Source organism: Oryx dammah, unplaced genomic scaffold, assembly GCF_014754425.2.
Source record: "Oryx dammah isolate SB20612 unplaced genomic scaffold, SCBI_Odam_1.1 HiC_scaffold_18, whole genome shotgun sequence".
NCBI lineage: Eukaryota > Metazoa > Chordata > Mammalia > Artiodactyla > Bovidae > Oryx > Oryx dammah.
The window spans coordinates 85,986,409-86,000,085 of NW_024070202.1; the positions used below are offsets into that span (position 1 = coordinate 85,986,409).

General features: G+C 39.7%; 1 protein-coding gene across 2 annotated transcripts in view; it reads left to right on the forward strand.

Annotated features, from left to right (window-relative positions):
- Window positions 1-13,677, forward strand: part of CPED1 (cadherin like and PC-esterase domain containing 1) — a 326,436-nt gene that overhangs the window by 274,899 nt on the left and 37,860 nt on the right. For both annotated transcript variants that reach the window (XM_040259514.1, XM_040259515.1), the window contains one exon: window positions 8,900-9,036. In XM_040259514.1, coding sequence (XP_040115448.1) covers window positions 8,900-9,036 — 137 coding nt within the window. The remainder of the gene's footprint in view (window positions 1-8,899; window positions 9,037-13,677) is intronic.

Here is a 13,677-nt window from a genome sequence, read left to right on the forward strand (position 1 = left end):
AATGCTTTTCTTTTCACCTTCTGCTTTCTCCTTAGTTTAATGCATATTCATCATAGATCTCAGTCAAAAAGTCATAGCATAGAGTCATAGCCTTCCTTTGAGCCTCTGACTTGTTTTCCTTACTGTATATTTTCATAGCACCCAGTGTTTTTCTTCCTTTGCAGCTTCCACAATTATTTAAATGATTGTTCATTGTTGTTCAGTTGCTAACTCGTGTCTGACTCTTTACAGCCCTATTAAATGATTAAGTATGTAATTGACTTTGACGTCAGTGTTCCCAGGCTGTAAGCTGGATGAGGTCTCAGTTATTCAGACTCTACCAATTTACTTAAAATTATAATTTCTATAGAGTAGGTACAAAATAAGTTGACCTTGTGAACCCAAAGAACTGCAAAGAATAGAAGTTCAGTTTTATATCATTTCTTCAAGTTAAAAAAAAATCTTTGGGAGTGGTCACTAATGTCTCCCATATATTAAACATGAATAGAGGCAGGGAAATGGGGATGTCAAATTCAAATTACATGTCCTGGCTATTGTAAACAATGCTACAGTGAACACTGGGATACAGGAAAGCACCCTAAATGTCCATCAACAGAGGAATGGATAAAGAAGATATTATATATAATATATATATATAATGGAATATTACTCAGCTATAAAAAGAAACAAAATTGGGTCATTTGTAGTGATGTGGATGGACCTATAGTCTGTCATATAGAGTGAAGTAAATGAGAAAGAGAAAAACAAATATCATATATGTATGGAATATAGAAAGATGGTACATATGAACCTATTTGCAGGGCAAGAATAGAGACGCAGATATAGAGAATGGATATGTAGACACAGAGGGGAAGGGGAGAGTGAGACGAATTGGAAGATAGCACGGGCATATATTCGCTGCTGCTGCTGCTGCTAAGTCGCTTCAGTTGTGTCCGACTCTGTGCGACCCCATAGATGGCAGCCCACCAGGCTCCACCATCCCTTGGATTCTCCAGGCAAGAACACTGGAATGGGTTGCCATTTCCTTCTCCAGTGCATGAAAGTGAAAAGTGAAAGTGAAGTCGCTCAGTTGTGTCTGACTCTTTGCGACTCCATGGATTGCAGGCTACCAGGCTCCTCCATCCATGGGATTTTCCCGGCAAGAGTACTGGAGTGGGGTGCCATTGCACTACCATGTGTAAAATAAATAGCTAGCGGGAAGTTGCTGTATAACACAGGGAGCTCAGCTTGGAGCTCTGTGATGACCTAGAGGGGTGGGATGAATGGGGTGAGAGGGATGTCCAAGAGGGAGGGGATGTATGTATACAAAGAGCTGATTCACTTCATTCTACCCCAGAAATTAACATGACATTGTAAAACAATTATACTCCAACAGAAAAAGTAAATAAATAGAAAGATCCACTTCTAAACAATTCAAATTGCATTATTCAATCCTGCCTAAACCGAGGGCAGATCTGGAATGAGACACTTTGGAGGTCCACTTCCCCTGTTTCTTTCCTTCCTCAGCATTCTTCTTTGAGTGGAGACCAGTGAGGTTAAGCCAAAGGTGGGACTAAAAATACCTCCAAGGCAGTAAAAGGAGCAAAGAACCTCTCCTCTGTGCTTCCTGGTTACCACTCTGGCCTCCTGACCCCAGGTCTCCCTTCATCTAAAAAGTCTGAGAAAACACTCAGGAGCTTTTCTACCCTTGCCATGAACTTCACACTACAGCTTGAATGGGAAATGAGTTTCACAAACGGGTGGGACAAATTGCAATTTGGCATGCATGGCTAACAAACGTGGGCATTTCCCAGTTCTGGAACATGTGTCCCAAATAATAAATTACAGACAGTGCATAGAGAGGGATTTACCCATTACGGTGTGTCCGGTGGTATGATTTATGATTCTCAGCTAAATGAGATATATACTCTTGTATACAAAGGAGACATCCATATGTCTAGGTATTTTTTTTAATCAGATGACAATTTATGAGAACCATAAAACAATTTAATTCGATTCCTCCTACTGAACCAAGTCAAAAGTTCTTCAGTAAAAAGTTGAAGGTACATTACTGAGATTCCTCAAGAAGTGGCAATTTCTTCTGTCTGTTAAACTTATACTAACTTTTGCCAAGCCCTGTTCTGAAGCTGTCTCTGTACCTAGTCCTTACAACAGAGGCTGCCATAAAACAGGAGCCTTCTGGGAACTTGAGTAGTTAGGCTTCTTTGAAAAAAAAAAACAAAAACAAATATTGACTCCTCAATCAAGCCCATATTCCTCAATCTGACAATAATCTGACCTATCCTATCTCTCCTAACTCCTCCGAGACTCTGGACCTCATTTCATACTGATAATCGGCTGCAGGACTCCAGCTCTTGTTCATGCTAATCCCTGCTCCTAAAAGTCATCTTCCCATCTTGATCCAAGTTCTCCTGATGCCATATCCTCTTCTCCAGGAAGTCTTTCTTTACCACCTCACCCCCAGATTTGCTTCTCTTTTATGTGGCTCAGATGGTAAAGAATCTCTGCAGTAAGGGAGACCTGGGCTTGATCCCTGGTTCAGGAAGATCCCCTGGAGATGGAAACGGCTACCCACTCGAGTATTCTTGCCTGGAGAATTCCATGGACAGAGGAGACTGGTGGGCTACAGTCCATGGGGTTGCAAAGAGTCGGACAGGAGTAACGAACACTTTCACATGCACCCAGAATATCCTATGCACATGTCTTCAGACAGCACTTACCTCATAAAGTTGCAGGCGTCTGAGTCACATGTTCCTCTCTCTAATCAATAGTCTTCAAAGGGGAATAATATGGCCAAGCAAGGAGAGAGGTACAAAAGAGCACAGGGAAGAAGCCAGTAAAGATGAAAATATATGTACCTTTATTTTTATATAAGTATGCTTATTTTATTTTTTATGATGGAAATAATATATACATATGAGTATATGTACATGGAGCACAAGGCAGGTGCATTAACATGTCAAAGGTGCATCAGCCATAAGTTTGTCCTGAAGGCTGCATGAGATTTCAAGTGTGTCCAGAGCAAAGACTGTACCTTATTCATCTTTCAGTGTCTAATATATGATTAAAAAATTGTTGCTGAACTAAAACCAAGATTCAAGGCCTCCTTTCTTTCACAGAAGACTGTGAAATCAACCAACGGTAACCCCCCTACCCTTGAGGTGCTAGAGACCTAAAGATTCAAGGTAAATGAGTGAGTTCAGAGATAAGTTTGCAAGGATGGATTTTTTTTTTTTTCTTTTTCTCTCTTTTACTCCTGGAGATGATTTAATGGTAGGAGTCCCCTCTGTTGAAAGAAGTTGTCACACTAGATGACACTGAAGGATGTTTATTTTGGGTGCTTTAGATTTAGCTTATAAGTTCATAGAATGGTCCCCAAACCTTATTTTCACAGCACATTACAGTTATCTGCCAGAAATGGATCCATTGTTTTTCTCCTTGAAAAATGTTCTTTCAATAACACTAGCTAATATAATTTGAGTGATTTTTTTTAATTAAGTTGAATTTTGAAAATATTTAACTACAAAATACAACCTAAGAATAAAATATTTTGCCCAAGAAAGAAAAAAATAATTCTTCTAATTTGCAGACAGAAGTTTATATGATCACTGAATGAGAATTACCCTTAAAGAAAATGGTTTGGATTATATTTTATAATATATAAACAAAAACTTTTATCATATCTTTTTAGAAGGAAATATAGCAACTTATACTTTAATAATTCTAATAATATTGAAAAATATATTTTTTTCTTCTCAATTAAAAACTGCCTTGTTTTATAGCATTATAGAGTCAGGAATTAGTGCTATTGTTTATATGATTTTACATCTCACTAAATCACAAAGTTTAACTTCTTTTCTCTATTATATCACCCAATTCAATTCACATAAATGGCTGAAATCTAACTTGCATTAAATATAAAGCTATAATGATAAATTAAATAACTTCTCCCCAAAGATAGTTTCATTCTTCAGAATGTTATTCCCTATGATATATGTCATATTTTATTTTAGAAATCACAGCTTTGATTCATTCATTGTTTAAAAATATAACATAGAATGTATGTCTTCCTTTTTGACAATTTTTGGTGAGCTGGAATCATTTAAAATGTCAAGAAATCCGAGTCCTGCAGATGTTATACAGATGTCTATTTCAAGTAGTATTACTAACTCACAATAAAAAAACATTGTTAAGCAATACAAAAATGCAAAGAGTTATGACTATAAATATATGGTAGTATAAACCACTAGGGCTAAATTTTCAGGGACTCAATCAGGTATCTTTTTTATGTGCATGTGATTTTATGCTCACAAACTAATGGTACCCATATTAACATCTTTGTGCATGCAATTGGTCACGTTTCTTTGGCCTTAGCAGCAAATGGCCAAAGATCTCAGTTTGTGAAAAATTAGCTGTCAACAAATTTACAGGGGGAGACAGTGTTTGGGCAAAGAGGATACACATGTTGTTAGAAACTCAAGGTTCTGAGGAAAACTGAGCCTTTCAAAGTATTATTAAATAATATATCATTGGCAGAAACACATGTGTGTCCCCAATGTGCCACCATCTTATGAAAAAAAAAAAGAAATTATTTAAAACAGTCTCTGAATACCTGAACCCACTGAGACAATTCAGCTTTTAAAAATAAAAATACATGTATTATGACAACCTGTTTGTGGCTTTTCTGTCAGTGCTACCAGAGAGATTGCTGGGCCATATTGTACTTTCAACTGATGGTTTTGTGCTGCTCTAACCTAACATGGTGAATGCATCAGCACTTTAGAGACTCTGAGACTTCAATTCTGGTCCAGCCCTGTCATTGACATGATCCTACTTCCATTATTTAGCATCTTGGGTCTCAGTTATCCTCACTTTAAAAGCAAAGGATGGAAAAGAGATGATCCGAGGCCCCTTCCAACTGCACAACACACAAAATCTCTATTAAAAAAAAAAAAAAAGGCTTTTTCAGAAGGAGATTTTCTTGAGGAATTCTTTGATGAAAGATAAACTGAAGGCCATGTCTAAATCAGATTGTATTAGGAGCCAAACAAATATGTGAAGGAAGTGGATTATTGATTACAAACTCTGTATGTAGGGCGAAATCAGAATTAGAATATTCTGAATGAAAACCACAGAAGAATTATAAAAGAGAATTGGATGGAGAAACAAACACTTTTGAGAACAGTTTTCATTTTGCCACTCACAACCCAATACCGCTCCCAAATGTTCGGTGTTGTAGCTTTTAGTATTAATACTATTCTCTACATCTCCAAACTTTGGAAACACCTTTCACTAAGCAGACCTTCTTTTTCTCCTCAGTATATACAATCTGTCATGGACAACAGTCACTTTCTCAGTCTCACTACAGTCAGGTCTGTCTCTTCACTTAAAATCACCCATTATACCCCTCTGAATCTTATCTATTCACAAATACCTCCTCACATCTTATCTCCTCCCATGGAACCTGCCAGACAACTCTGACTCCCATGCTGTCTTTATTCTGAACTGCCATGGTTTGCTTAGGGTAAAGTGGGGTGAGGGAAAGAAATATATTCATCAACATCTAGTATAAAGGCGCTGCGGCAGATGCTACACATATTTTTCGTATAGAGAAGTAAGTGTAATCATGAAAAGATTAAGTAATTTTTCTAAGATAAACAATGGTCCTCAACCTTGACTGCATATTGGAATCACCTGAAAAGCTTTTAAAAATACATTGATGCCTGAGTTCCACATCCAGTGGTTCTGATGTAATCCGTCTAGGGCACAGCCTGGGTGTGAGGATTTTTTAAACTTTTCCAGCTGACTTTTAAAAAATTTTTGTTTATTTATTTTTGGCTGTGTTGGGTCTTCTTTGCTGCGTGGGCTCTTCGCTAGCTGCGGCCAGCGGGGACTACTCTCTACTTCTTGATATGTTGGCCTCCCATTGCGGTGGCTTCTCTTGCAGAGCACAGGCTCTAGGGCTGCCAGGCTTCTGGTGGTTGCAGCTCGTGGGCTCCAAGCATAGGCTCAGTAGTTGTGGCATGCGGGCTTAGTTGTGCCATGTCAAGTGGGATCTTCCCAGACCAGGGATTGAACCTGTGTTGCCTGAATTGGCAGGCTGATTCTTTACCACTTAGCCACACAGAGAAGTCCCTCAGATGACTTTATGTACTGCACTGAGGTCTACAGAGCTCCATGGAGGCAGAGCTCAGGTGTGTCTCTCTCCAAAGCCCAAGATCTTTGAGTTCCACTCGTTTTACTCAATTATAAATTACCTATTCTTAAGCTTTTGACATGTATAAATAGCAATTTTATACATGTAATTTAACCCTTTACCTGATTATGACTTGAAGTTTCCCATTATAGTTAAGAGCATGGACTCTGGGACAGTCTTCAGCTCCAATCCTGTATATTTTAAATTAATATACAGCCACCTCCTAGCTGAAAGATCTTGGACAAGTTACTTAACCTTTCTGAGCCCCAGTTAATACTGCAATGGGGATAATAATAGGGTGGTCCTGAGATTAAATAAATTAACGTATTTAAGTGCTCAGGATATCCAACATCTGAGAGGTGCTATAAAAATGTTGACTATTTCTTTTTTAGTAATATTTAATAACTATTTCTTTTTAGATAACTATTTCATTATCTTATTTTACCAACGAGAATGCCTAATACCTAAGAGAGTAGATACATCAATAATGTATTGAATTAAGATCCTCCTAGATAGAGAGTAATATGTATATAGAGAAATGGAAGGTCATTCACCAGACCTGAAATTTTGGAGATATTACTTAATGGGTGGACCTTGAATAAGGCAGTTTTCTGGAATTCTCATTAAGTTTAAAAATCAAAGCAAAGAAAAAAATTTATGATGAGAGGAATAAATAAGTCCACATTGCTTTTGGACTGTCCTGTATTTCAACTTCCTGCTCCTGTTGACACAGTTTGCCCCAGAGCAGTTCTGCTGTATGTTTTCTCTTCCTTGGAAGGTATGCTGTTCTCATCTCCTTTCCCTTCTATTTTCTTCTGTCTCTCCCAGTTTTTCTCTCTTAATAGACACATACTTTTTCCCTTTCTGGGATCCACCAGTAAGAGCCATAAACTAGATCTGTTTCTGTATTTTATTATTTGTAACTATTTTCACCCACACAAAAACTCACATACACAATTCTGACATTCCTGAGTCATGAAATGCAAAGTGTATTTTACCATCCCCTGAAAGTAGAAATTCTTCACTCTAAAATTAATGTCACAGGCTTCCCCGGTGGCTCAACAGTAAAGAATCCGCCTGCAGTGCTGGAGATGTGGGTTCAGTCCCTGGATCAGGAAAATTCCCTGGAGGAGGGCATGGCGATTCATTCCAGTATTCTTGCTGAGCAAATCCCATGGACAGAGGAGCCTGGCGGGTTGCAAAGAGTTGGACACAACTGAAGTAACTAGTATGCACGCAAAATTAACGTCACACCAGATACTTTTGTTAGCAGAACCACAAATCAAAGCCAGAAGGGATAAACTTGTTTAAAACTTTCATTTGTAACTCAGAAAGTAGCCGGGAATATTTAGCTCCTCCATGTTTTGAAGAGAAACGTGAAGCAGTAACATCAGCGAAATCTTTGGGGTACCCCGGATGTTTGCTGGAGACGTCAAGGTATTCTCCACAGGAAATACAAATAACTGCTCTGTATTTAACATGCTGATTCAGTCTCCCATTTCTGAAAAGGTGAATGGGAGAAAACAAAAACTGAAATCCAGGTGCTTCCCTGGTGGTTCAGTGGCTCCTGCAATGCAGGAGACACAGGTTCGATCCCTGGTCTGGGAAGATCCTACACGCTGCGAAGCAACTAAGCCCAAGCGCCGCAACTATTGAGTCTCTGCGCTAGAGCCCAAGAGCTGAAACGACTGAAGCCTTTCGTCCTAAAGCCCTCACTCCACAAGAGAAGCTACCGCAATGAGAAACCCAGGCACCACGACTAGAGAAAAGCCAGCAAAACAAGGAAGCCCCCAAACAGCCAAAAACAAAGAAAATTATTTTTTAAAAATCCAAATTATGTCTTGATATTTTTCTAATAAATTATCAATGTGTCCACTCATCCTAAAAGCTGCAACATTTGAATACATTTTACTTTATCCATAAAATAAGAAAGATCTTACATGCAGCTTTTTAAAGGTATTCATTTATCTTATAAACGTTGACCAAAGCTTGTGCCTTACTCTGTGCCTGAAATTAGCTAGTAACAAAGGTGAGTAGAATACGTAATTGTTCTGGGTCCTTTAACTATATAATCCCATTAAATCCTCATACCAATCATGTGAGAAGAATAGTACACTCCTCTTCTAACAGATGAAAAAATTAAGGCCACAGAGCTAGAAAGAAGTGATTCACAGCAAAAAGGCCATATATCAAAGTAAGACTATTCTTCAAAACAGTAAATTATCAGAATATTAAAATAACTGTCTTATTATACAGTGAAGCTCTTGACAGCAGAGAATATGACTATTGTTGGATTGGTAACTGAGCATGTGTTAGGCTAGGAAATATGTGTGGCCAACTATGTTAGTATCAGTGACTCCCTATAGACTTCAGTCTTATGAAAGACCTCACGTACTGTTTGAAAATAAATAATAATTGAGTAGTACCCAAACACTTTAATTTTTTTATAAGCATGTGTTTTCACAGAACAGAATTTGTACTTGACTTCAGCATGAACTGTGTTATATCAGAACATGACTACCTGATGTGATTCTGTTTGGTTGGCAGGAAGCCATGCACTGTTCCCCTGGGTTTATATGAGTGTGGTCTCCTCGCTGTGATCTCTGTAATGGTGTGCCATCCATCACTGAATTCTAGACTTTCTTGCAAAGTGTAACTTCACCCATAGAAACTGAGACAAAGAAGTTTTGCTATCTGTTTCAGGCCAGTGGATCGTGCCTTGCCTTAGTTGTTCAGACAATAGGACCTGTGACTGGAGAGAAATCACGTGGCAGCCTCACCACTGCCAATACGGTGTCGTGACGAAGCCTCAACTCCAGCAGTGCCTGGGAGGAAGGAAGGTAGGTTCTGGATTCTTCAGGGGAGACTTTTCATTTACGCCACCTGCAGAACTGAAAACCACACAATTGTAACTCCTAGACCCATGCCTGCTCCTTCACTCTGCAGAGGAGGACTAACTGGATGGAGTTTGACTTTTTGAATAGATGCGTTATCATAGAAGAGCCTTTTAATAATTTTTGCTCAAAATGCTCAATTGTTTCATTGTTTCCAAAAAGTCTACTTGACAGATTGAGGCTATTAAAATCGTGTCCTGTGCTGACCCAATTCCATGCTGGTTTTCTCAGCACACATGGGTAAGAGCTGGCCACATCAACTGACAGTTGGTGGTTCCGAGCAGCTGGCCTTGTCAACTGCAGCTCTCACAAGCACTGCAGTTGAAATGGCCATCTGTGGCTCACACAGGCAGTGGAATGTTTCTGCACATAAGACTTCTGCTCCAGCTTACCCCGTGCATGACACTGTTTTTACACGCTAACCTTCCTGATCTTCTCTCACGTTCCCGGGCAGGTCTCGCATGGACCTCGCTAGACTGCTTTTCCTTTAGTGCGGCTTCTAAGCTGGTTTTCTTGGACATGTGGTGTCTCCTTGCTAGGCGTGCTCTGACTAGGTAGATTCCAGCAGAGTTCTCGGATGTGCAAACTGGGCGAATAGACTGAGATGCTTGGGTAATGTGAAGTAAGTCATCCTTCTCCAGATTTTAAAGTAGTTTTTAATTAGATGGACATTTCCTTACAAACTCTGTGTAAGCTCTCACACACAGGCAAGAGTGATTTAGAAAACCAACTTTTTAAAGATGTTCTATGAATCATAAAGAAAAAGAAAGTGTTAGTCACTCAGTTGTGTCTGACTTTGCAACTGCGTGGACTGTAGCCCACCAGGCTCTTGTGTCCATGGGATTCTCCAGACAAGAATTTGATACATAATGATCACTTAATAAAGATATGCTAAGTAAATGAATACATTAAAATCTTATTTATTCCTAATCACAAATCCATGCAGCAGCTTTCTACTTAAGAATATTGAAGTTCGGAGAGATTAATTCATCTATGATCATACACGTATGTGAGCTGCCACAGTTTAGGCAGTTTTCACCACCAATCTGGACAATCCAAACTCCATATCCTAGAAATGGAGGACTGGAAGCAATGAAAGTACTTGTTGATTTAAGAAGTCAGACTTCTCCACACCCTTTCAAAATATCATTCTGACTTCAGAATTTCTAGTGTTCATGAAGATTCCAAGTGAAAGTGTTAGTCGTTCAGTCGTGTCTGACTCTGTGACTCCATGGACCGTAGCCTACCAAATTCCTCTGTCCATGGACTTTTCCAGGCAAGAATACTGAAGTGGGTTGCCATTTTCTTCTCCAGGAGATCTTCCCAACCCAGGGATTGAACCTGGGTCTCTTGCATTGCAGGCAGATTCTTTACTGTCTGAGCCATCAGGGGTGCCCAGAAGTCAAGCTTCTTCATACCTTTTCAGAATATCATTCTGACCTCAGAATTTAGAGTTTTCAAGAAGATTCCAAGATGTCGCCATATATTAACCTGAAAGTAGATGTTAAGACTCATCACTAAAGGCTATGGCTTTGAACAGGACACTGTTTCTCAGGCTTATTTTCTTCATCTGTTTAAAAAAAAAAAAGGTGTGAATCTTTATGATCTATTCCCATGCTGCAGATTAATCAACTTTGTAAAAAGTGAAACACCTTCTTACCTGTCAGTCTTAAAATACCCTAGCCTGAGTGTCTTAAATAGATTTTTATTTCTCACTGTTCTGGAGGCTGAGAAGTTCAGGATCAGGGCCTCCTGACTTTTGTTGGCTACCTTGGCTCAGATGATAAAGAATCAGTTTGCAATGTAGGAGACTCAGATTCCATCCCTGAATCAGGGGTCAGGAAGATCCCCTGGAGAAGGAAATGGCAAACCACTCCAGGATTCTTGCCTGGAGAATTCCATGGACAGAGGAGCCTGGTGAACTACAGTCCATAGAGTTGCAAAAGATTCGGACACTGCTGAGCAACTAACACCGTAACATATTAAGTAGAGAGAGCCAGGGACAGAGACACAGAGACACAGAGAGCTCTACTGTTTTCTTCTTCTTATACACAAATCCCATCATGAAGCCTGCACCCTCATGGCCCCATCTAAAGCTGATGGGGGCTTCCCCAGTGGGTCAGTGGTAAAGAATCTGCCTGCCAGTGCAGGACACCCAGAAGACATGAGTTCGATCCCTGGGTCAGGAAGATCCCTTGGAGGAGGAAATGGCAAGCCACTCCAGTATTCTTGCCTGGAAAAGTCCCATGGATAGAAGAGCCTGGCAGGCTACAGTCCAAAGGGTTGCAGAGAGTCGGACATGACTTAGCAACTAAACAATAACAGACCTGATTACCTCCTAAGTCTCCGCCTCCTACTACTGTCACCTGTTGAGGGTGGGATGGGGTTAGGGTTTCAACAACTGAATTCCGGGAGGACACAAGCATGAAGACCACAATGCTGTCTTTGTTCAAGGCAAATTATTAGCAACTCTACAAAGTAATGATAGGAAAAAGGGAAGATCTTCTTCTTACCTGTTAGATAGAGATGGTGTTACGAAGACTGAAAATAAAGGCGTGTGTTCAGATCAGGGGATCCCCACACAGACCAGCCAGGGCTTCTCTTAGTGACTGTTTGGGTCCAGAACTGTCCTTCAGACATGCAAGCTTAGAAACTCAAATTTACCAGCACACTGACCGTGGTCCTAATGGTAGGACCATGGTCCTAGTAAATTAGCATCCTGGTCTGCTTTGTTTACCAGGATGCTAATTTACTCTATACACAATAAGGAAGTATTGTACATTTTTATCAGAAGAGCACAACAAGAATTAGCAAAACCATCCTGCAAGCAGTATGGAGAATGCCTGCCGGGAGGAGAAAATGGGTGTGGGTGCCAGGGAGGCAGAGGCTGCTTAATGGAAAAATTCCATCATCGACACTGAGGAGGCAAAGAAAGTAAAGAATATGTATAGAATAATTCCGTCAGTGTAAAACCTAATGCCTCCATGCTTACATACACAGAAAATTTCTGGAAGCAACAAGCCTTAAGAGTGATTACATAGGTGCAGGGGAGTGGGGAAGGCGTGGGATGGTGACAGGATTGGCCATATGTACTGCCAGGCTGGGGGCAAAACGGAAATGCGGGACCCTGTGGTCAGTAATTATGAATTTTGAGAAGGTAAAAGCAGAGCAAGAGAGGAAGTACAGGACTCTTATACACACAGACCCTGTGTGAATGCCCAGGTCACATGGCCACAAAGCCAGATTATGTAATAAATTATGGTTGTGTATGTGTGTGTGTGTGTGTTCAGTCATATCTGACTCTTTGTGACCCATGGACTGTAGCCCACCAGGCTCCTCTGTCCACAGAATCTTCTAGGCAAGATTATTTGATTGTGTTGCCCTTTCCTTCTCCGGGGTATCTTCCTGACCCAGGGATTGAACCCTCGTCTCTTGCGTCCCTTGCATTGGCAGGCAGATTCTTTACCAATGCACCACCTGGGAAGCCTAAATTATGGCTGATCAAGTGTAAAGATATCTCTTTACATACAGGTTTCCTCCACTATCCACAAGTAGAGCTCTCCAATGAAGTCTTTGGTAAATCGAAATAGAGGAAGCTAAAGAGTACACCCCATTTTCTGAAAGTTCAATTTATAGTATTTTGTTTTCCTGAAACACCTATGTTAGTACCTGTTTTTGCTCACCAAAAGAAACCTAAAGAGAATTTTTGCTTTTAGGAAAAAAGCCTGTCCTAACAGAGGTCTTTCATAAAAAGAAGTGACATAAATTGAACTTTTGGAAAGCAGGGGATACATGTATGTATTACCTTTATTTTTACAATAGGTGAGCACCTTTTTAAATCCCAAAATCTGTATTTTTAAAAAGTTGTATACATCAGAACTCGGGCAGAGGTAGTAGAGATGAAAAGCAGGGGAAAACAGAAAGACATTTTGTATTCTGAATTACAGGATTTGGTAATGTGCAGACAGGTTTATGTACTCATACACCACACAGCACAGAGATGGTTGTGTCAACATTCACGATTACGACTATGAAATAGCACTTATTTGCAGAAAGTTCCACTTATGATTAGGGGTTGGTAACAGAATATTGTCCCTGCACATCTATTTCTCATTCTCTCAGAGTGAAATGTAAATATACTTGTGATCCTGAAACTCTTTCCTTTCATTACTGAGACAGTTTCTTATCCTACCCAGAACTTTTTATAGTTACCATTCTATTTCAAAGACAAAGTTGGATTGACCAAAAATTTCGCTTGGATTTTACCATAGGCTGCTCCATAAGATGTTATAGAAAAACCCAAGTGAACCTTTTGACCAGTCCAATACATGTTAAAGCATATTCTTACAAAAATAGAAAAGAAGTAACACAAACATTGTTTATAAACCCTCAACTTTTGGGGGAGGGTCAGTAGGGGACACTTTTTGCCATGTCAAACGTTCAAGAAAAGAAACATTATTTGAGTGATATTATACAGAAATTCACTTTACAAATGCCTAAGTACAGCAGGGAGCAGTAAGTGCCTCTGACTGGCTCTCAGGAATGAAGTGACTTTTTTAATTCCTTGAAGACATTAGAGTAACTCTG